Consider the following 24,671-nt stretch of genomic DNA (forward strand, 5'->3'; position numbering starts at 1 on the left):
CCCATCGCTTCATGCTATAATAATGGTATATCGAACAAATGCCGAGTCACTGGTAAACCAGTTACGTCAAAAACACCCTTAGAGCGGTTTTCACTTGACTGAAGAAAAGTAATTTGTTTTGCTTTACTGCGCTACGCTATGGGCTTAAAAGAATTCGTTCCCGCGGTTTGCGTCAGCTACAATCATTTCGTTCGAGTTTTGATCTGTTCACTGGATGGTTTATGTCCTTTATGATTGGCTAGAGTGACTGAAGTTAAAAAATCAGGATCACCCAGCATGTTCCTGTGGTAGCTTGTAATATCAAGAACATCATGGATCATATCTTATTCACCAATGATTGAACATTTCGACCAGGGCTTTGAACTATTGTTTGGAAATTTCAGGGAACTGCATGGTGGAAACTACTTACTGGAAGGTAAAGTCAAACTAACGCTGCGAGAGGCCTCCCGAACGATTGCGTATAAGTACGTTGTTGTACCACACCAAAGACGAACTGCAAAAGACAGGCCTGTTAAGGACCTTTGGGAGTGTCTTATTGGTTTCAGGACTGTCGTTGCTGGAGAACATGTCAACCGATGCCTTCGCATCCCTGAGAGTTCGATAAAAGCCAATGGTAAGAAAGAGTAAAGGAAATTCCCGCGAGACAACATGTTTTCTCTTATTACATCTATACTCCCTTAGAACTCCTCTCGTTAACTTTGGCCTTACTGTCTTTCAAGAAAGACTTTCACAGCTAGTCTGACTATAAACTAAAATACTTGGTAACCCTTTCTCTTGTTGCTTTTTTTTTTCATTAAATAAAAGGATACTTAAACAAAAATGATATTGCCTTAAAAACATTGACAACTCTATGTTTGACCTTCTACGAGCTGAGGCCCGCAACTTTCGTGGAGACATTTTAACCCGGTGCTCGTTTTAGTTATTAGTCAAAGGGGTGAATTATATCAGTTTATTTCAAAGAGTTGCAGACCACAGTCAGCCCCCTTCAAGATCTTCGTCAGTGAAGCTAAGCCATGATGATGATTTCAATGAGTGCATAATTTGTATTTCTTCATGTGGCTGTTTCTTAGTTGGTCTGAGGGAATCAATTTAATTTTGTGTGTTTCCATTTTATTTGATTCTGATGCCTTTGATATACAGGTGTGATTGACAGACCGACTTAACGATTGATGGAATGATGGACGTACAGAATGACTGACTGAATGCCTAATCGATTCACTAAATGATTGTTTGGTAGAATGATTAATTAATTGATTGAATGATTGATTGATTGATTGATTGATTGATTGATTCACAGTCGATTAATTAGTTGAATTGTTAATACCAGTCTTCTCTTAAATATATTTAGGCACGTGGCATCAGTATGATGATGCAATCTTCAGTCAACCTGGATTTTGGGAATCGATTCGCAGCTTCTTCCCTCACAACGAAAACGACCCTGCTGAAGGCCGACGATTGGCTACGATAGCTATGCTCCCAGAATGGGAGAGAATTTCTTTGAATGAAGGAGGGATGAATGCACATGACGCCTTGAGTGAAATCAACAATGTAATCTATTGCATGTCAAAAGCTGAGGTCAGGAATGGGGATCTCGTTCTTCCTCGAGTTCCATACGGCTTTTATATCATGGAGGTTTGTACTCGAAAACGCGTAGTTTGGGATGTTTCGTTTAGTGTTTAGTGCAGAGTGCACTATTGGGATGGTTTAGGGGGCTGCTGTTCCGTAAGGCACTAACACTATAACACAATAAGGTGTAAACTTTGATGTTTGTTTATTTAATTAATTTCAATAAACCAATTAGCCTTGTGGGAAGAGGGGCTGGGTGGGGTAGCTAAAAGGTGCCCGTGTGCATTACACAAAACGCGTCACACGTACATTACTTTCCTTGCTAACATGACAAATATATATAAATTGTTTTGCAAATCTCATGCTATCCTTGTGGTGCTATTCTCTTAAGAACAAAGCAATTTGCTCCAAACGCATGCGCAGATTAGCTAGCGTCAAAGGTCGACTGTATGTCAGGTGAAAGATACATTTGATACGGGACTACCCACGAACGTTGAGTTCTTTTCTTTGTGGTAGAACATAACGTGTAAGACGCATGCGTTCTAGCATTGCTAGTGTGATAAACTCCGTTCTCGAGTTCAGATGCACGTTTTTTTTTATTATTTTTTGTAATGAGTGATACCACACTCTCGTTTTGGCCGGGGATAGCAGCTATATTTCAGGTAACGTCAGTTCTCCTTTTTGTGTTGCAAAGAACGCTACTGTGGCTTCGCATCTTCTGGATTCTTCCATAGCTCGATTCAAGAAATGTCGTCTGTTGTGTGTTTGCCAGGGTTCAAATAAAGAATGGAAACATATTGCTTCTCCTTAGCAGCTTCTTTGTTTCCTCTTCTATGAAAGAGAGCCAAAAGTTCATATTCAGCCGAAACTTTCCCGCTTTAGTTACATGTAAAAGTAGTAAATTTGTGACAAAAGAAACTTCGTTATTATTGGGGCAGATTCCGTGGCACTTACTGAAACCGCCAATTTTATCAGTCGATGAGGTGTCTCGCTCACCGATGTGGGATATAATTTCGGTCAAGTAAAGATCTCTTCCTTCAATACTTCTTGCTGAAACGCTCCTCAGTTGTATTACTCGATAGCTTTGTGTATTAGTTTGATGTGGTTTTATTGTTAACACCAAAGCTGGCAACAGAATTAGAACACACTATTCTGTGACCCGACGTGACTATTTGATAATTAGATTAGTTTCTTTTGATCGGTGAAATGAAAATTTGCGTTTTAAGTAAAACAAAATCGTTCCTCTTGGACTTTTCAAAGTCAGCAGATATTTAACTTTTATATTCCATTTATCTCCAGCAGTGAGTAAAAAAAATAGACATCTTTCTTATATTTTCGCGGAAACAAAGGTATCTTGTTGCATACATTGGCGAGGAAAACAAAAGTATCAAATTACAAACGCTGGCGTGAAAAGTAAAATTGTCATATTTGCTACAAAATGAACGAAACTCAACATAAAATACCACGATAAATTTAAAACCGTCTAAACAAACGGTAATTTTAAGTTATCTTTGGGCCTTGAAAGAAAACACAGACATGAAACATACACACTGCTAAGATTATGTCTTATCAAGTTTTTGTTCGCTCATATTCTGCAAAGGGGAAAAGGCCTAGTTGACTACCAAGGCAGAGAACGGCATGGGTGAGGACCTGTGTGACTACTGTATCAGAGCCGTAAATTATACTCTGCACTATCTGAGATTGTCTCACTAGTTGCTCTACATAACTGAAAATTAGAGATGGTCTTCTTGCGTCTGTTAAATATCTTATCATTGACTTATAATTTCACTCTAAGGGCCTGTTCACATGGAAGTGGGGGACTTTGGGCAGGTGAGGTCCTCCGCCTTGGTGGGGTAACCAATCTATCCATACAATCTCTCTTTTTTTCTTGATCGGGTTCACACATCAGGTGGGGTACGCCAACATAGCGGGTCACCCGGTCAGCCGGTGCGGGGTAACCCACTTCGGTAGGGTGAGTTTTCTCCTTGTGGAAGCTGCGGAGTGGGGTAACCCACCTAACTGGGGTAATCAAATCACTGCACCAAAGCCCGCCAAATCACACGGCAGAACAACATGGCTGCCAACCGTTACGAGCGTGGCGAGTTATTTCGACGATTTCAACTCCAAAACCGCCAAAAACGCCGATGAAATTGACAGTGCTGGCGACAATTTAAGCGTGGAATCGGATAGTAAGGCTAATCAGCGGAATCAAACTGAAGTTTTGCTTGGAACGACAACATTGAAGCGAAAAGCAGCTCCATCAGAACAAACGAAGAAAACAAACGTTGGTTCTTTGTTTGTGTGCGTGCTTAGCGACCGTGCGATTGCATTTTGGACCTCACCACGCGTCCCCGGGGTTGCATGTAAAGACAGCTATTTCTTTACCACGGGTAGGTGAGGTACCTCACCTTCCCGTGGTCTCCCGCGTCCATGTGAACAGGCCCTAAGTTTAGGCTGCGATTGTTACCATTTAATGGAATACCGGACAGCGGAATCAGGTTGAAACTGACAACTAACAGTTCGTGTATCGCTAGAGGGCTAAACGTCGAACCTGAGCGGCACTTAACAGATAAATGCAAGAAGCATTCGTTGTCAGTTTTCTTTTGTATACTCTTGTTGTACCCAGACCCAATTCAGTTATCACACAACTGCATTTGTCATGCTCGTCACCTTTAAGACGTTTTTGCATACAAACCCTTGAGAAGACTGTACTTGAGTAGGTGCTAAAATAAGAGAGAGAACCTAAAAATAGTTGTACGTTTTGAGTAATGCATTGTTTGTTATTGTTGTTTTTGTCGTTGCTCTAAAAGGTACTACAGGAATACTTTCTTCCGCAACTAAACCGGAATATTCAAATACTTCGAGTTCATATTAATGACGAGGAATCCCACGCTAGAAGATTGATTACTTCCGTAATGATTGCATCCCTTGCCATTCTTCACCAACTAACATTTCATGGAGACGATGAGCTAAAGAAGCTACTGGAGTGTCTTCTTATAAATGGCGAGTCAGGAAGGTGCAAATGCATTGAGTACGATGCTCTACTTTCTCACTTTCCTAAAGATCAGCAAAAACGGTAAGATATTGAATTTTCTCATTCTTACTAAGAATGCAAGCTGTATATCTCTTTTCAGTTAATATATATAGCGTGCACGAAGCGCATGCCGCAGAGGAAATGAGTCGCCTGTTCAGTACTCAATGGTACGACGTCCAGCCGGTGTGCAGAGGGCCATGAATGTGAAGCCTGATGAGACTACTCCGGACCTTTTTATCGGAGTTGCCATATCGTGCCACTGACTATGTGGCATTTTTCTTAATCATGCATTTATCTGTTCACTGACCGAATGATTGATCGATGGACTGACTACATGAATGTTCGCAAATGAAAAGCGAATCGTCATAAAAATTCTTGTTTTTCGGCCATTTCAATTTCAGGAGAAAGAGAAAACAAACAGCGGTTGAAAACGTAACAAACAGGCTTCACATGGTATATTAAACGTGATGTTCCGTATGCTACATCATACATCTTTAGAACTTGCGAAACCTGTTTGTTATGGTTGTAACCGCTGTTTGTTTCCTCTTTTTCCTGAAAGCGAATCGTGTTTATAATTACGATGTTTGACTTACAAGTTTTTTACTCAATTAAAGGAGGTTGTTCTTTCAATATACCACACCTAATTTCAATGTTGATGCATTTTATATCCTAGCACGTTGGCCGACAGCTTGTTGCGGCTTTGCATGTACGTTATCGAATATCGCCGTGGTATCTTTCACTGGCTGTTTGCGATGCCCCTGCTTCATTTTCTGTCCGACTCTGTTCAGCCATTCTCCTTTGAGACACTGACTTCAGAACCGAGTTCAGTAAAAGATACCTCGTGGTGGGGAACACAAGGCTTGGATTTCCAGAGTGTTCGGCGGCAAGCTGCTTTTTCCAGGTACCCGTGTTATAGGCCAGATTTCATGAAGTATCTATCTTATATTTCTGAAATGGCCTTATGGGTTTTGCTAATATTAAAAAAAATGTATATTGACATTCTTCTTTGTAGAGACTTTAGATGAATTTTTGTTGGTTAAGAATTGAGTTTTATCCAGTAATTCTTAAAAGCCTCAGTTTAATATTTGGGCCGAGGACAAGGAAGTGGCTCTCGATCCTCTACAACGATCGATATTGCAAGTGGAGTGGTAAATTATAGGTACACAACTTTGGCAATAAAACACAGTTATGATTTAGAACTCTACAGGATGTCACGTTGCCAAAGTCAAAAAGGGCCAGGCGAACGAAATTTGCAAATTATGCTACTCAGTTATTTAACGTATTGCAATGTCTGTTTATTATAACAACGTATTACAATGCAAATAGCGGGCCTGAAAATGAATGAAAAGAACTGACAAAAGTAATGTGGACTGGTTCTCAGAAAGGTAATAAGGACAAAATCATCTACTTCATGCGTACACATAACCGATCAAGGGACTTGGGAAACATAATATATAGGATCGAGTTCACTTCCTAATCGTGGGCCTAAAAACTTAGAGACTTTCAATTCTAAACTTTCCAAAACTTACAAAATCTTATTAATTATTCGTAAAATGAAGACCGAAATAAACACCTCCTAAAAGCGTGATCTCTCGTTGAACGATTCATTAATGTTTCAATATAAAGAGCATTTTCACTCACTTGGTCAGCATCCATGTAAATTTAATGGAACAAAGTAAAGTGTTTACTTAACAGTGAGACTACAAGCCCAAGATTTCTAAGGGCGAATAGCCAACGGGACGTAGCCGAGTTAACTATCGCCCATAGATTCGCGGATTTCCAATAGAATACAGCTGGCTGGGTACGTACTAGATAAGAATAGACCTCAACTCCCACAGGATTAGTTTGAGATATCAGCATTGCTGCGTTTTAATTGTTTTGGGACACCAGTATGGCTGTCGTGACGTCAGGTCATCAGGTGAAAACAGTTTATCAATATATCTGATATCTGTTGAATTATTATTATATGTCCGTTTCCAGACTTGCCAAATCCATTTCACCTGCCGAGCTATCATTGGATCAAAGGAACTATACTTGAAGACGTCTGGAAATTGACAATAATCACCCTAGATCTCCTAAAATATATTTACTGATTTAAGAATAATAAGAATTAAATTAATTTTAACGAAAGAAATCTCTTCACTGGATGGACCAAACTAGATACTTTATGCCATTACGAGATCATCACAGTCACAGTGTTTTATTAATATTCCAACAGAAGCCCAGTACATCTTCTTCATCAGCTGTCTCCAATGTTTAAGATCGATCCTTTGTTTACGAGAACGTTTCTGCTGACACTTCCCATCGGTGATATTGCTAAAGTACTACAACGAAAGGTGTTCGCTCTGCACGAAGTCTGTTGGACACTGGCACGAGTTGTAAAAGAAAGAGATCATACCTCTGGTTTCCTTGATGAAGAAGTGAGTTAACAGTCGCCTAATCATTCATTACTCGCAATGGGCAATACTAAGGAAAGGAAAGCCAAGCGAAAGTAAACGCTGTCCTGTTATAACTTTTGTAAGGTCAAATTTTTTGTAATTTTCTTGTAAAGCATTTTTCGTTTGAAAGGCAACGAAAAAGCTGTCAAAGGGGACGAAATTCCAGAGACAACCGTTTCAAAAAGAATTTTTGACAGGGAAACTGCCTTTACATAAAGTCAAATTTCACTGTTGGGCTTAAAAAAACTCAGTAAGCTGCTTTTAACGCTTTAACTCTGGAGGACTTGTTTAAAGATTTTCACAAATTTTTGAAGGAGCATAATATAGAAGGGGCCTAGTATGGGGGAGAGGCTGATATTTGCTTGTTTCGTGCTTTTAACTCTGGTAGCCTCTTTCAACTCTGGCGCTCCTCTCTTGCTGTAGGCTATCGCGTTTACCAATAACTCACTAGACGCTCCCTAACCATGAGTCAATCTTAAATTTCTTTCTTTCATGTTTAGTGGAAGTCTCTTGAAGAGTGTATACAAGAAATGAACGATGGCATCGCAGGTTTTGATAGGTGAGGCTCAGTGGAAATAAAGTGAGAACTCTAAAGGGATATATATTATATACGCCTTATACGCTTACTGTTTGATATTTCTCCAGTGATGTAGAACAACATAATTAGCTAATTGGCAAAGATCTTAAGTCATATCAGTGATGATGTATAGTTATCTCTGACTTGAGACGACTCACTTGACATGTTTCATGACGCAGAAATACGCTTATGAGGGGAAGAAAACTTGCCAAGTGCGATAATGCTTACAATTTTATTTTTTTCTTGTCTCTAGCATGGAACACTCTAACTCCCAGTACGAGACCATGGCATCTCTAGCCAAAGCAGCGTTGCATCTTCTGCGTCATTTACTTACAGTAGAAGAATTACTCAGCCGGAAGAGATTCCAGGTTGTGTCTGGTATCTTCAAACTACTGGATCAAAGCCTCTTTTTGGTAAAGAACAGTTTTCCCACCAATGAAACATCAAGTAAAGTAAAAGCAAGCAAAGAAATCTTTCAAGAGGCGTTGAGATCTCTGCATGATTCTTTGGAGACACATTTCCGTTGGAACTTGCTCCATATATCAGAGAAACGGCGTGATGAGGAACTTCAGGTAACACTGTGCTACGGCTGTCATTTTTGACTCACTGACTGTCTGACTGACTGTCCGACTGTCTGACTGACTCACTGATTGACAATCTGTCTGACTGACTGACAGATGGATGGACGGACTGACGGACAGATTGATTTACTGACCGACAACATGTAACTGACGGACTAACAGACGGACAGATGGATGGACGGATGAAATGACTGACTGACTGACTGACTGACTGACTGACCGACCGACCAACTGACTGACGTGCGGACGGACGGAAGTACGGAAGTAAGGTCTAATAATAAGCCAAGTGTACATTTTAATGTACATTTTGTACATACAAGTGTACTGACATTTTAGTACAACACGGCCACTCACAATGTTTGGTTTCTTGAACAGGCTTGGTCGCACTTACTGTCTGTAAACCTTGAAGACTTCGAGTTACACCAATTTTGGGAACACGGTATAAGGGAGTCCCTTAAGAGTCGAGTAAACCAGGTAGGTTTTCCTTTGATTGTTAGTATCATAGAAATAACCTGTTAGGCGCTGGCACATATAATCTAGATGAGGTTTGAAGAAAGTTGTGGTTGTTGAACTGACGACTGAGTACCTGTTCGCATGTTGTATGACAATTGGAATTAAGTCTTGGTATTGTGATAATTTTTCATCATTTGAGGATAATTCAAACATTTACCTGACAATCTTAAGTTCATGTCATAACCAGGTTGGCCACAAAGATTTAATTGAACTGTTCTGTAAACTGGATCTGAGCGCCTACCATCAAGACATTAGCGAGTGTTTCGAGTCTGCCGCTTTTGAGGCCATCGACCATCTCTTGAAGGTAAGTCACTATACTCCCGAGGAATAACGTGAGTGTTGGATGTATATAACTATTATAACTAAAAATGGCTAAAATTCTATGTTATTTTCAATGTACCATCATGGGAATACGATATTATGAATTCTACACTAGATTTTTTGTGTTTCATATTTTAGTGGAGACTGCTATTGCGTAGTTTTCCTTAACTTAATTACACTAGGTGAATGATGAAACATTTTGAATTAACTTTATTTTAGGTAGGAATAGCGGAGGAACCCATGACATCATTAAGTTTACGCCTGGAGTTGTCCAGTTTAACTCACAAACAAGCTTCTGGTGTGGGCAGACTTTTCTCTCTCTTTTTGAAAAGCTGCTGGCCTAAGGGAGGTGATGGAAAAGAAATTTCCGAAGATAAGAAGTTGCAACACATTCTTTCTTGGAAGCCAATGGCTCAGTACTTTAACTACCTTGGTGAGTTAAGTGGAATATAACTTAATTTGTTCAAAATTTGACCTCTTACTGTTAATAGATCCTAGACATTTTTTACCATTCAATAAGGATCGGGCAAAATTAATTTCAACGACATCTTCTCAAGATAATTTCACGATCTTTTTCCTAATCATCTTTGTCTTGACCTTCAGTAACGATGGCATCTGTGCCAGCAGAGAAAAATCTATAAATTTCAACGTTTGGTTTGATCAGTGACCAGTAACGACAGAGTATTCGCGCAACCCTCGTTTTCAGGTTGACCAGTCACTTTACTGGTTAAATAGAATGTCCATTCTATTCGTGCAACAAATCAGTATTTAAGCGAATGTATGAAAGATCATATATTTGAACTGCGCATGCGGAGAAAGATCTGAAGACACGACTGGTCATCGCAGTTATACACACAACTGAAGTTGTGTGTATAACCGCGATGGTCAGTCATGTCTTCAAATCAGTATTTGTTCAAGCTGATAAACTGTAAGTCGATAACATGGTACTTCTCAGTCAGTGTTAACAAAATGGTGGTTAACTATAACTTCTCTGACGCAACATTCCCTGTTTAGGTTGTGGAAGTCAGTTAAAAGAAAAGTTGTCCGATGACGGGTGGGAGATACTTGTTTCTGCGACCTCACTTGTTGCGCATGTAGGACTCTGCCTGAGGAATGGAGAAATTCGGGTGAATACATTACGAACTGTCCACAAGGACCGTGATAGGTTCTTGGAATTGCATTCCTTGCTATCCAAAGAGGACTCGGCTGTCACTAGAGATATCAGTGAAGATAAGGGGAACCAACAAGAAGCACGTTCTATGGAGATATTTCTTGACATGCGCATCGAGGAGATTGAAGCCTTTGAGAAGGAAAGAGAAGCAGTGTCGACGTTTATTACAATGTGTTCTGGTATCAAGACAGGTGAGTCATGGTACATTATTACATTGTCGAAGTTAAATTAACTGCGCTGAAAGGGATATTTTAAAGAAAGTTAATAAATTAACTTAAGTTTTACCATGTTTCATCTCAAGCTAGGAGTTCGCCAAAATTCGAAGGATATTTAAGCAATGAACCACTTTTTCTATGGGTTTACCCGCGCAATAAACCACTTAGAATATTGGGAGAACACGAGTAAAGCTTGTAAATCACGAACCGTTAGGCGAGTGATTTACCAGCTTTTCGAGTTTTCTCCCAGCATCCCAAGTGGTTTATTGCACCGGTAAACCCATACAAAGGGTGGTTTATATATTGCTTTTATGAAATAACTATGGAAAATGTTTGTACTTTCGAGATGAAGTTGCTTATTCTCAACAAAATCTTGAGATGATGCAGGAAAACCAATCACAGAAACTAAAAGAATGAAAGCACAGACTCAGCGCCGAAAAACAAAATCCGCAGAGCAAATCGACGAAAACATTTCGCGCTAAAAATATTCTAGGGAAGAAAAGGGTTATCGCTGAAAGGCGAACTTTAACAGGAAAATGCGGGGGTTTGTGGTCGGTTCTAGTCATCGACAGTCATCACGAAAGTAAAAGACTATGCGAAAAGTTTGCAAGTAGTGCAAACTTCAACTTTCAAAATTTCTGCGAATGAATAAAGGTTAGTTCGAAAAATGCTGCTTCTTAAATTTATTCAGAATTTATTTACTTAAAAATGCTGCTTCTTAAATTTATTCAGAATTTTTTTACTTATGTTGAAGGCTATGAGCTTGGTGTTTCTCTTTATTTTATTGAATGAAAACTATTGCTTGAAAGCTTAATGGGAACTATATTCATTTATCGTGTTATGCTTGCATGCAGGCATTGAATTTAAACTTAAAACTACGATAAGCTTATTGTTAACTCCATAGAAATCTTTTAACTGCCGAATTGATCATTCAAGCCGAGCAGTAGTCAGAATTGCGTCCTCCACAACCTTGGAAAGCACTGAACGCACTTTAAACTTTCTTCTAAACTCAAGGGTAAACGAAGCCGGTGTAAAATTTTTGCCATGGAAATTAAGAAGATCCGGCCAATTTTTCCGTACAAATTTCTATGTAATATATGTAAAGATATTCCTGTAATTAATATCTCACTGAGCCATTGAAAGCCTAAGATATGTATAAAGCTTATTTTCTCGCTAGTGTTCTGAGCTCTCCAATTCCGGCCCCACGTAGTGCTGCCTACTAGAAACCATGTGTTTACCGGGACAAAAAACGATAGGCTTTTGACCAATCAGAACGCGCGTATTACGTCAGTTATGTTATAAAGTCATTTAGCCCTATCTCTCCTACCCTAAAACGAGTCAAAAACTTTGTAAATCGAAGTGTACATTACGCGTACATTTCGCGTCATTTTTATTGCCGGTAAGCTGTACGCACCCACGTTCTCATAAAATTTGGAAACAGCGCAGCGCAGAGTGCAGCCACTTAAAACCTTAGCCCTGGCCAAACGGACTCGCAATTTGAAAACTTGGGTCTACTTGTGACCACGTTTTGCCAGGCCCTGTGTGCACTTGCGTCGACTTACGATGACTTGTGCTCACTTTGGTCGAGATCAAATTTGCACGCAAGACAATTTAGCAACCCAAACCAAGTCAACACATGTCGAGTTACGTCCATTCGTTGTTATCGCAACCTATTAGCCAATGAAATGCAGGATATGCCTGACTTGAAATGGGTTTTTTGGCGACTTGCGTGTACTTGCGAGGAACCTTGCGAGTCCGTTTGGCCGAGGAACGCAAGTCTCTACGCACGTTCAAGTTGCGGCTACTTGCGACTACTTGCAATTTATTTTTTGTAGATGTTGATTTGCAAGGAATCAAAGAAAAGCTGGAAAAAGACCTAGCTTCTTGCCAACTGCGTGACATTTGCTATAAACGCGGTCCCAGTGAAGAGCCGATAGTAAGGTTCTTTGATCTTTCAACGAAGAACGCGAGAATGATGAAATTGCTTCACCTCGTCCATCCGAGTCGTCTTTTTCGTGACATGTGGCAACAATGCATTCCGAAAGCAGTCGAGTTTTTCGAAGATGAAGCTGGATCAAGTGGGACATTAACGGTCGACATAGTGCAAGAGCTTTTGTGGACACCTGCTTATCGGAGATGGCGAAGCACGTGGGAAAGAATCCTTGGTGGAGAAATCAGTCTTCAAGAATTGGATAAACTATTCGACAGGTTTAGAAACGATCCCAAAACTTTGGAAATCGAAATTGGAGCAGTTGTGGCCTGCTTTTCCAATGAAGAAGATATTGACCTTTCTGTTCGTAAACGAGTTGCTCAAATCAAACAATATCACAAGCTGAGAGAGTTTGAAGGGGCTGCAGCAGCAATCTTGGAATTTCAAAAAACCATGGATCTTGGAGGAAACTTCGACCTGCTTCATGACTTTTGCGGCCAGGTACATTTTAGTATATTACCATTTATATGAGGCTCGATTTCTGGGGAGAAACGCGGGTTCCATTTTCAAACAGTGGCTGGTAATCGAGCCTACATTAAGGGATGAAATCGCTGCTGAAGCTCAGAAAATACAACAATATTTGCAAACCTGACTCTTTTGATACCAGGGGAGTTCTAGTCTTCAAAGACCAGACAATGGCTTTAAAACCTTAAGGTCTTTATTAAGTTGCTGACAGACCTAACATTTACACCATTGAATTTTATATCACGTGCCATGCTTGGATCTGGATAGATAAAGATGCTTAAGTGAAAATAGCTCTCATAACTGTTCAGTTTTTGTTTCACTTCGTGGAGGCGGCGTGGCCTAGTGGTAAGGTTGCTGAATTTGTAATCTGGCAGTCCAGGGCTCAAATCGTTCTCCCTGCCACCACTAGATGCATATTGTAACCAACTCGTCAGCCTTCCAGCAGTTGGGATTTTTAAAACATTTATGTTCACTTAACACTGTTTTAGGGTCCTCAATTAGCACAGGAGTGCTAAACACTTCAACACTGAATTAAAGTAGTAAATTTATCTTATTTAATAGGAGAATGACTTTCTTAATTAATATGCATATGTTTAATGTTTTTTGGAAGTTGAACGAAGACTTTCTGCGACGCCCACTCGGTGCTATCGGTGATGATGTTTTTGAGATCGGAGAAACCCTTGAACGTCTACCGCAACCAATGATTGAATGCCTGAGGACTGTCAGTGATTGTAAAGAATACATCCTCTGGCTTCGAAAGGAAGTGAAAGGTGACTATTACTTATTTAATTATCTACGCCTTTCCTTCAATTCCGTAATATTCTCACTCACTTTTAAGATACCTGACCAACCGTCTTACCGGTAACCCGCATACTTATTTATCTGAAATGTTTAAAAAAAGAAAAGAGATTCTCAACTTACAAACGAAATGAGCATTATAATTTTTATTTAATTTTTATTTGAATCATAAAAGAATCAAGTGAATGTTATTTCTTATTGTACTAGTTAATGTTAAACCCTTATCGTAAACAGACCAATACCTCCCTTTGGAGAGTAAGGCGCAATAAAGATATACTATACTATACTATACTATGCTATGCTATGCTATGCTATGCTATGCTATGCTATGCTATGCTATGCTATGCTATGCTATGCTATGCTATGCTATGCTATGCTATGCTATACTATACTATACTCACTCACTCACTCACTCACTCGCTCACTCACACTCGCTCGCTCGTTCGCTCGCTCATTCATTCATTCTGATTCATTTATTTCTTTAGCTATTTATTTATTTATTTATTTATTTATCTATTTATTTCTTTCTTTATCTATTTATTAAGGCAGGGATGAAGTGAAAACACTAGTGGACCTTGCGATGATGTCTGCTGGAGAGAGTGACATCGAAACTGATAGAGTCTCGTGTTTGCACACCACTGCCCTTGGTTTTGCCCCTTTCATATTTGAACTGGACAAATCCGCTGGCTTAAATCAACTGATTGATGTTTGTGAAAGAGTGTGGCGGGAGATCAAGGGAAACACCCTTTTGCCGAAGCAGCTGGTAAAATATTGCTTTTCCTGTTAGAAACTATTATCGCCGATAACCGTAGCTTTCTTTACAGAGCCTTAAGAATTGGGTTGTTCAATCCTTTACTCCATCAAAAATCAAATTGCTAATACAAAAATGTTAGATACGTTTTCTTTCTGTACCCTGCCCTCGTTTCCCCACCCACTCCTCCAGATTATTTAAGAAAAAGTTGCACCATATGCATGTAGAAGCATATCGTTGACACTGATTTGATTGACTGAAAAAATAATCCAGTGATCCACCAGAACGTTCACGTCTCTCTACACAAGACGAGATTTCTATTAGGATTACATTTACTTTGTCAACTCCCAAGCCCGTACTGAGGAAATAGTGGTCGTGAATTCAAGTGCTAATAGACTGAGCCGAAGAAGAACTCCAGAAGCTTAAAAATAATTACAAGGAAAGAAAAAGAAACAGATAATCGGTGGATTAAATATGAAATATTTCTGAAATATTTTTTTCCTTCCAAACAAACCTACGTGCAAAGTTGGTCTTATCATCAACTGTTACGGTTAAATTACTCTTCAGTTTCTTTCTTATTTTCATTTAACTATTTGTTTGTATCTTTTTGTATGTGTGCATTTGTTTTTCCTTTTTTTTCTCTTTGATTATGCATGTTGCAACCAAGGTAAAGCATATTAATATTTTTTCTAACTACCCAACTTGTTTAGTTTTCTAGCTGTTCTGAGTAGTTTGTTTTTGCCTAAATAAGTTAATTATTTTTGTGCTGGTTTTTTGGCGTTTTCTTGTAAATCTGGCAAAATAAAATGGTTGGTTGTCGTTGGATTAATTCATGAGCGATCTATTAAAAGACCGCTTAGGCAATAATGACCACTGTTCTTTTCATTATACCTGTCAGTAGACTAATATGTCACAAGAGAATTAATCCAAATAAATTTAAAATACATTTTTGTACAATATTATGAACTACATTGAGTACATGTTCGCAAGTTATCGTGTAACATAACAATGAAAAATCCTAAGCAGGGTCCGAAATTGCGCTTTCCTGGTCACCAATGCGACTAAAAATTTTGCACTGGCGACCAGAATTTCACAGCTGGTCGCCAGCGGGCGATTAACTATTTCAAGCCACGATAATTACACAAACTTTGATTTTCAGCCAAATCGATGAAAATAAAATTCAAAGCCGCCCGCCAATTGGTCACTCACTTTTACCTTTCCGCTGCTTTGGAAGTATAAAACCGATTTTCCTGTTATTATAAATCTACCACAACGTTTCACAGCTACGATCAGTGCGAAGCTTCGCCGCTATGTTTTCCCAGCGGTTTCCCATAACATACGTATTGCGGGCGCAGAAGGCCACGTGCGTTCTTTCGCCATGAACATTTATTCAGGCGATGTGGTGTCCAAAGATGTCCTGAACTCTTTCCGTAATTTACTACAAAGTGGAGACGGAACATCCGCGAAGAAATTAGTGGAAGATTTCGATATTCAACATGGCGATTCATCGATCGTCTTGACAGAACGCGAAAGGAAAGATCGTTTTGCACATAGAGCAAAGAACCAAACGGCAGTTTTCAGTCGGGTACATTTCTTCTCCAAAAGGTAGAGACAAGAGAAGGTGTAAAATTGACTTGAAACATTTGGCAGTCGCAAGAAACTGCGTATATGGCCAGCATTCGATTCGTTCGTCGTGGGTTTTCAGTGGTAGGTGTACAAATAATCAGCGTGTTTGTATTTAATCTTATCGTTAGCGGAAAAATCGCCATCATTGCAGCCCCAAACGCGTTCTCTTCGTTCCGATTCTAAAAAGAAAAATTGGCGAGTAGAATTTTCCATCTGGCGACCAAAAATTTTTGTTTGTGTTTCGCTGCGAAGGAAAAATTTTATTGACAGTTTTTGGCGACCACATTTTTCCATATGGCGACTAAAAAAAAAATTTCAGTCGCCAGTTGGCGCCTGCCTAAAAAAGTTAATTTTGGACCCTGCTAAGTATTTGGTGTTTATTTTGGTAGAGGGACATCAGCAGACATCTTGAGTGGCTTAAGGGTGTCAAGGATGCCCATGCCATGTCTTCTCTGAAGTTGGCTCAAGCTATCAATGAAAGAGGTGTCTACTTCGTTGGCAAATTGGAAAACGTAGCATCGACTCAGCCATATGACAAGAAGAGTATTGATTCTGTCATCAGTTTACTGCTTCCTCCGAGCAATACAAATGGTGAGGCAAGAGAATTCAGTCTGGAAAAACTAAAAGAGCTGCAGAGTAAACTGGCTCTCATTTCTGGAAAACGCTCTCATGGGCAGGACGATGTCGAGAAGTTTGGCCAGGTAAAAATTGTTCTCCATTAACTAAAAAGAATTGAATTAAACTAAAAGTCCTCTTCTGATGTATCTCTCTTTTTTGTTTTGCGTTTCTTCTCAGTTGTTACAAGGGGTCATTCAACTTGGTCAGGCGTATGTCAACCTTTGTGAGATTGGCGACGTGTCTCATTTCGACTGGAGCCAAGAATACAAGTGCAAAAGCGTTATGGGGAAAAACGTCATAGCTGACATTGAATCAAAAAGCACGGAATTCGAACGATGCTTCAGCTCTTGTAAAGAGCGCATTGACTCATCGAGAATGAAATATCACGAGTTGAACTATTTTACAATACAGCAGCTTATTTTCTTACGGAAGGAACTCGCTGGTTTAAAACACAGTGCGACAATGAATTCTCTCCATTTGCAGGTGTATGCACTTCTTGAAAAAGTTCTCCCAGGCCTTCATGGGTCAAGCCTGCAGACAGCACTGCTTGGCGCAGGGATCTTCGTGCCACACCTACATGATGATACCTACAGCGATGATGCTGCTTCGAGGAATGCAAGTGAGCAAATGCCATCGTGCATTCAAGAGAGAGAGGACCAACGTACTGTGGATGAACAGGTTGTCGCAAAATACGAACAGCTTCTCAACTATGTGGAAAAGTTAGATTGCTCCGAGCCAGACCGTCTTGCCGTGGCAGCTCTATTCGAAAACTTAGAAAGCAGTGACATTGATCTTTTTGTTTGGTGTGTTCAAAACAACGGCAACAGCGATCTCATCGATGAAAACTACGACAAGGCCTCGGATGATCCTAGGTTTCGTGGAATTGTCAGCCAGGATGCCGAATCAGATCTAGGGTTATCTCAGTCTTCCCAAGATTCGGATGATATCCATGAAAGGTAACCCGTTACTCTGTAACTAAAATATCTTAGGTTAGTGGTTTAGCCCAAAGTCGTTATCGTCCGAATGAGAGAAGTCTTGTCAAGTACGGTTGCTGGGTTCTTGAAATGGTGATCGGAGACCGCAAGCTACCTTCAGAGCCGGTAAAAACTCTGAAGGTACCGAATCAGCCAGTACAACAAAAGTAAACCTTATAACTAGTTTACTCGGCATCTGTAAAGATATGTCTTCTCCTTGCTGAAGGTACCGAATCAGCCAGTACAACAAAAGTAAACCTTATAACTAGTTTACTCGGCATCTGTAAAGATATGTCTTCTCCTTGCAGAAGTCAGGTCAGGACCGACATTTGACATGAATTTGAGTTTAACAGTGTTTGTTTTTGCTTTAGTTTAACAGAGGACAGCGTGGACGCAAGATTGGATTCAAGCACTGAGGACATAATGCCAGACGAAACGAAAGAGGGCACCTATTTAAGCTTGGATGAAATTGGTGTATTTCTGTCTCATCTAGCTAACAATGGTATCTACTTGCTTTTTGTTATGATACGTGCTTGTCCTTGGTTTCTATTGTCATCAAGATTATGTCCATCTATATTGAAAGTTCCACATTAGAATTTACACCGACAGTGGACGCTGAGCCGCTTGCATTGTCAGACAAAATCGAACGTCCTAGAAACAATAGGGCAACATACAACATAATTTTGTCTTTCCTTTTCGAATTTAAACTCACTTCTGATGTAATATCTAGTCACTTGCCTTTAATTGAACCGGAATATTCCAGCAGCATCTGTACTCTTAACGAAACCTGATTCCTAGAGACACTCACATGTGCGGAAGTGAAACGGTACCTAACCGTTGGATTTTAATTGCAGATAATGAACACAAAGTGAATTAATTAGATTTGTCTTCTTAGGTTAGTAAGGCATGCTAAGAGTAATTTTTAACAATATTTCACTCGAACTGATCTATGAAGGTTGAAATTAGTTTTGTTTGGCACAGGAGAAAGGGCTGTAAGGAGAAAGTTCCCTAGCTTCTTGAAAAGAGGAAAGCCAAATCTCATATTGACACGCAAAGGTGAGTCGCGATTGGCGATGTCTTTTGCTTATCATCGCAAGAATATCATGCATGGTTACTGTAGAACATTACGTATCCACAGAACTATGATAAAATGCCTCGAGAATTTCGTTTGTAGGTGTGTTACGTTCAATTTGGAATAATGAGACACAAGGAGGATCAAAAATTTGTGACTGTAAAGTGTGTAGATAAGCTTCCATGGTATTTTTTTGCAGAATATATTTTTGCTGCTGTACTTAGCCTTTACATGGACGAGAAAGCTCAGAGTGTGCCAAATAGTGATGAAGTTCTCATTTGCTCTTCGGAGACTACATCGGAAGAGGTACATGTATTCATGTCGTCCCCGTCACAAAAATACAATTGGGATAGTCAATACTTGTATCGCAGTCGTTAGGTCCTTAATTCAGATAGGTCAAACCGATTAAAAAGTCTCTGGACCGAGATGCAGAGTGAGCTTCTTCATTTTATTCTCGTGATTTTCGCAAAAGCGTAGACCAATAGCAAAATTATATCAGCTCATAGCTTTCTTACATGCGTTTGCCCGTGTCAGATGTCATAACCTCTATGTTCACTGCTGAAGTCGGTGTGGAATTCACTATATTAAAGAGAAAAGGATTTTGTGTAATGTATCTCCGACTAACAGACTGCTCACAATTCATTAGCTTCCTGTAACTGAAAATAACTGTGTAACAAAAGTTTGTATTTTCAGCGAATTGAAGTAGTATCTTTTTGGCTCTTAGGTGGAGCTGTTATGGCGTCGCGCCCTTCCTGACAACGGAGAGAACTTATACTGTTTGGTCAATGGCGATCTACTGGACTTTGACGTCAGCCAAAAGGTGGTGGACTGTTTGCACACACTAATGCGAGATTATGGCGACAATGAACGTAGGTCCTTTTGTCGAAACGCTACTATTTTAAATTCTTCGTAGAAATTGTGCAAAGTTAATAATTCTCTGATGATTTTGTCCACAGTAATATATTTTAGTATGGTAAATTGATTTCCTATACATGTACAAGTTCATTTCTCAGAACTTTAATTTTAAGTCTGCTTTAGCCAAGCGAGAATCGAACATTTAATTTCGTCACAAGTTGTCAAAGTAAATTCATCAGTTCCATCAAAAGCCGTTTTCCATTTTCAGAGCGGGATATGTATATCGGCAAAATACAACCTTTTGTTAAAAGAAGTGTTTCATTTCTGACGTTTCCAGGTCTGGCTCTTGTTGTCCTATGTAGTAGTGAAAACGAAGAACGAGCTCATATAGTGACCTCCTTAGAGCAGTACAAGGTGGAAGGCGGCATGCCAAGAAATCCTCGGCCAGGCGAACTGCGACCTTACCTGGAGAAGCACTTCAAAGCACCACACCCGAGGCCTGGTTTGTACTGTGAACAGCATGTGTTTTGGAGCGCTGCTGCAGAAGTTGGTCGAGCAGAAAAGTAGGTTTATTTTATACCGATCATGTCTCATAGAAATGCCCTCGGGTTTACACTTAATACTTTCCAGGAGAAAAGTATCAATTGAAGTTGTTCTTTGGAAAGCGAATGAAATAATTTGGAACAATATTTGAAATGTGTTTTCTTTTTCAGCTTAAATGTTCATGTAGTAACCTCTGATCACCCTGGGGTCGGGAAGAGTTTAGTCGTTCAAAGACTAGCAGAACAGGTATCAAACTTACAGAACAATCGGCTCATCACGGATACGATGAAAAGTCAAGATGAAGAACCACCTCCACTATGTGTGACGATACCTTTTCACGATAAACGCGCACGTGTTGCAGATGTTGTTGGCTTTTTTCTTCCGCATGCCTTACATTCAGATATACCTTTGTCCAGGATTTTCCACATGGACCGTTCCGCTACGGTAAGAATTTTGTCCAAGCATCAGGCATTACAGTGCAACCACACCGGGGACGACCACTCTAAACAGACCCCAAGCAATATATTCAAACGTTTCAACCTTGAAACAATTAAAATGATCAATAAAAATGATCAATTAAAATGATCAATTAAAATTAAAATGATCAACTAAAATTGAAAGCAATTTAATAAAAATTGAAAATTGAAAACCGTTTCGTAAAAAGGTTATTAAAAATTTAGACACGGTTTTGATTACAGCTCATCCGGTTACATAGGAGAATTGGCTCTGTAGTTCTATTCAAGACTGATATAAAAGAATGCCCATGCATTACTGTTGCATTAGGAAAATCTGTTTATTTGGTCACAGATTTGTTCGTTTTGAAGTGTTCAGCTTTTTTCCATTGATAAATTCACTGAATCCAAGGTCAATTTTTTCCCGGAATTTTTTCTGGTGGCCTTTTTGGAGTGGGGAGTAGTCGCAATGTAATACACTGAAACCCGGTTAGTGGAAACCCGGGTAATGTGGTCACCAAAGAGATGCGCAAGAATGTCCGTATCATCCGGGTATCTGAGTTAAGCCGTCAATGAGAGTAAGCAGCTCGGAAACACGATTTACCCACACTGAATATTTTCAGGGGCACCTGTCTGTAATAAGCTGCTTTCCTTATTAAACGAAATGTTTGTAAAGCGTAGTTCCACTCTAACTGGCTGATCGACCAATCGACGTACATGTATAACGCGGACTAAACAGACAGAGAGACAGACAGACAGACAGACAGACAGACAGATAGGCAGACAGACGAAAAATATCTAAAGAAACGAACGTAAACAAGTAAGCAAAATACATTAATATATACGTATCTCTTAAAATTAATTGTTAGGTGACTCCAGAACTTGAAACATTGCTGTTTAACTTGCTCATCCTGGGCGAGATCACAGATGATCGTGGGCGCGTTTGGAGACGAAATCCCTATGATCTGTATATTCTTGAAATTACAGATCCGCTCCCAAAGGTTTGTGACTATGAGTATATATGTTCTATTCACATGACCAATCTGGATTAGCTTATGGTTGTGGGGGGATGTCATCCCAAATATTTTCGTAGCTACTCTGTCAGTTTAAATATTTTATTTTCATGATTGTTGTATCTCATTAGGAGCGAGAGAAGAAGGAAAAAATGTGCAAATTTCATGAACTTCTCCCGTCAATCAGATGCTTTCCTCCAATGGAGACACTCGGATTGTTGCTTAGGAAGAGTGCAGGTAGCATAACAGTTTGTTGTCAATTGCTGTGAAGATGCATTTGCAAAACAGACTTAAAGAAGACCTTTCGTTCCTTTTGTTGCGTCAGGGAAACGGTCCGGCATTTTTCCACGCGTGTCACAGGGCATTTATCCAGTGACGAGGCCTCTCACATTTTCAACATTTGCAGAATTCTAAACATTGTCGCGCCTTACATTCAGCAGATTATCTCCATGTTTTGGATTGCGCCTCCAGTAGTTTCCAACTTAAGATGAAAGAGGCTATTCATATTCAAAGAGAACAACCCTCTTTGAATCAACAAGTACACCATATAAATATAAAACTATCCTTATAATGCTCACACTTTCACGCTTTGCTTTAAATTGTTGTCACAATTCATCGCAATTAGCATTTTTCTACGTATTATAAATTCAAATTCCAACGCTTTGTACATCAATTAACTGAAGATGACAGTAGGTTCGGTCGAAACATGTCTTTAAACTTAAATGTTTTGTCGTTTTCGTTAAAATCTTCTTCAGTATATTTCAGCCAAGAGGGTCTAACTGTCGTCTGCCCATTGAATCAACAACTAGTGAGATGATCTTTTCCATTTTTGCGGCTTTGAATCGTGTGATTGTACGATTAAACTCTTATTGGCATTATAAAAATTTGATGCTGCGTCCTCCTCACTGTAGACACCTATATGCTAAGACGTTACTGAGGCTGAGTTTTCCAAAACAAATAGTTTTATTCCTCCTTTTTGTTAGCGCAAAGAAGCAGCAGTCCTCTGTTTGATGAAAAAGAACTTCAAAGCGAGGCAGTTCAACGTGCCTGGCAGTATCTTCAACTGCATAACACGGAACCTGGGCTTATCCAACATTTTAACTTTGATGCTCGCCATAAAAGAGATGATAGTCCAGAAGAATGTCTTGAAACCTTGATCAGGTTTGTTACCTATAATTTTATTTGTTCTATGAAGCGATTGCCTTGTTTCGCGTTACTAGGCCTAGAGAGAACTAAGCATTCAAAAGCCGAACCATCATGTGACACCATTCAAAGCAAGTTTATCTAAGTATTTTCACTGTAATTCATTGTACCTTCGAAGACATAATAAGGACAGTAATAAGACTTTATTTAACAAAAATGAAGCATTCATTATCAGTGAAGCAGTAGCTCACATACTAGCCCTTGACTGTCCCGATTAACGTTACTCTTTGTGTGATTACTAGCTTGAGTTCTTGTTTGCATTTTTCATAGAAACTGCGGTGTCTCTAACCCCTCCTGGTCAGAACTTCGATATTTTGTCAGTTTTCTTAACAACCAGCTTCGTGACTGCGAGGAAAGTGTCTTTTGTACAACCTCGTTAGTAGATGATACTTTGGAAGGATTTCGAACTTTTGTGGTAGCTTTCATGATAATTATGTCAAAGGTGAGTATAATACTAGAGTAGCCAGTTTGTACGCTCGAAGGGATTCTATCATGAAAACGACTTTGAAGTGTCAACACCTAAAAGATATGGTTGGCCATTCGTTTCAAAATTACGACAGGGTATACGCGGGTTTTTCTGCCGCGTACACTTGTTTACATACGTTACGTATGGGCTTTAAGCCCTTATATACGACCATTTAGATCGCGTATATACGCATTTTTAAAGGGCCACATATTTGCGTAAATTCAAGCGCGGGGATATGCGAAATAAATGCCCAAATATGCGCGTCCTACAAGGACCCATATATACGCATGCTAAAATGCGCGTATATGCCCGTCTCGTAAATTACGTTGTATATGCTAGCACGAAATGTGCCTTTTTAGGAGAACGGATGTTCGTGTATGATTGCAATGAAAGTCACTTTAACTAAAAATCGGCAATATGGCGGCAGTGGTGAAATGCCTTGTCATAGTATATCTGCTATTCAATGTCTGTTACTGCAGCTCCCCCAGTGACTGAACTTCTACAAACAGTTATGCGTCTTTTGAATGACTGTTCAAGATTTTATCCTCACGCTAATCGTAACATGGCAGAGAACGTGATCGTTCGTCGTGAAGTTACTGTGGATTCTGTTCACCGTTTAGGACAGAGGTGTCCAAGCGAATGCTGAGAGAATTCTGTCTCTTGAATTGCTGGTGAGACAAATTCAATACTTACTACATAGATGGGAAATGTTTGCAGTTCAGTTTTGAACTTGAGAAAAAAACTACATAAAGCATAAGCAGTGGAAGACATTTTTATAGAGAAAATATATATTTGGGTTAACTTTTAATCCTGGGTTAGCGTTAACCGGCTTTCGAACAACCTGGCCCTGATGATTCGAGAAATAAGACTGACGTGGGTTTTCCAATTCTGGTATCAGTATCATGCTGGGTCATTTGTGAAGTAGAAATATCTATGTTCAGCGTCAGCGTGTAAGGGAAAGTTTTTTTCGAACTGACCCAGCAGGGTCTGATTTGAGGTGGTTCAATACCATCACAAGGCGTGTTGACAGCGTCAGGGGACCTAATTCTCTCTGGCAGATTGATGGACTACAATGTCTTATCAGTTGGAGGTTTGTAATTATATAATACACGGTGGTTTTGACAGGGCTTTAGACTTTAAGTTGTGCAACAAACAATTCTGCTGCAACTGGGCTCGCTCTCTTCTTGGCTGCTGTGTAAAGTTATGGGTTGCCCTCTAGAGTGTGTTCAGACGAAGGGGATGAAAATTTAGAGGTAGGAAGAGCTATGCTATGGCACAGGGGATTTAATAGGGGAAGCAAAATTGCTGGGTTTTCTGTACACAACCAGTGAATTGAGCGTCTCTGGAGAGAAGTCTTTATTGAAGTCGGTCAGTTCTACTACACTCTGTTCTACCAGATGGAAGAAAATGGCATCCTGGAATCGACCAA

General features: G+C 39.7%; 1 protein-coding gene across 1 annotated transcript in view; it reads left to right on the forward strand.

The window, feature by feature from the left end:
• LOC145476414 (E3 ubiquitin-protein ligase rnf213-alpha-like) overlaps window positions 1-24,671 on the forward strand; it is a 72,995-nt gene that overhangs the window by 410 nt on the left and 47,914 nt on the right. The window contains exons 2-27 of the mRNA XM_081455380.1: window positions 384-613; window positions 1,349-1,632; window positions 4,377-4,642; window positions 5,274-5,507; window positions 6,819-7,020; window positions 7,539-7,597; window positions 7,869-8,187; window positions 8,572-8,670; window positions 8,897-9,013; window positions 9,250-9,463; window positions 10,045-10,392; window positions 12,252-12,847; window positions 13,482-13,641; window positions 14,215-14,432; window positions 16,436-16,747; window positions 16,842-17,620; window positions 18,010-18,140; window positions 18,620-18,694; window positions 18,910-19,016; window positions 19,435-19,579; window positions 19,903-20,128; window positions 20,279-20,552; window positions 21,430-21,561; window positions 21,705-21,810; window positions 22,557-22,734; window positions 23,047-23,218. Coding sequence (XP_081311506.1) covers window positions 384-613; window positions 1,349-1,632; window positions 4,377-4,642; window positions 5,274-5,507; window positions 6,819-7,020; window positions 7,539-7,597; window positions 7,869-8,187; window positions 8,572-8,670; window positions 8,897-9,013; window positions 9,250-9,463; window positions 10,045-10,392; window positions 12,252-12,847; window positions 13,482-13,641; window positions 14,215-14,432; window positions 16,436-16,747; window positions 16,842-17,620; window positions 18,010-18,140; window positions 18,620-18,694; window positions 18,910-19,016; window positions 19,435-19,579; window positions 19,903-20,128; window positions 20,279-20,552; window positions 21,430-21,561; window positions 21,705-21,810; window positions 22,557-22,734; window positions 23,047-23,218 — 5,983 coding nt within the window. The remainder of the gene's footprint in view (window positions 1-383; window positions 614-1,348; window positions 1,633-4,376; window positions 4,643-5,273; window positions 5,508-6,818; window positions 7,021-7,538; window positions 7,598-7,868; window positions 8,188-8,571; window positions 8,671-8,896; window positions 9,014-9,249; window positions 9,464-10,044; window positions 10,393-12,251; window positions 12,848-13,481; window positions 13,642-14,214; window positions 14,433-16,435; window positions 16,748-16,841; window positions 17,621-18,009; window positions 18,141-18,619; window positions 18,695-18,909; window positions 19,017-19,434; window positions 19,580-19,902; window positions 20,129-20,278; window positions 20,553-21,429; window positions 21,562-21,704; window positions 21,811-22,556; window positions 22,735-23,046; window positions 23,219-24,671) is intronic.

Source organism: Orbicella franksi, chromosome 1 (genome assembly GCF_964199315.1).
Source record: "Orbicella franksi chromosome 1, jaOrbFran1.1, whole genome shotgun sequence".
In the NCBI taxonomy this organism is placed as follows: Eukaryota; Metazoa; Cnidaria; class Anthozoa; order Scleractinia; family Merulinidae; genus Orbicella; species Orbicella franksi.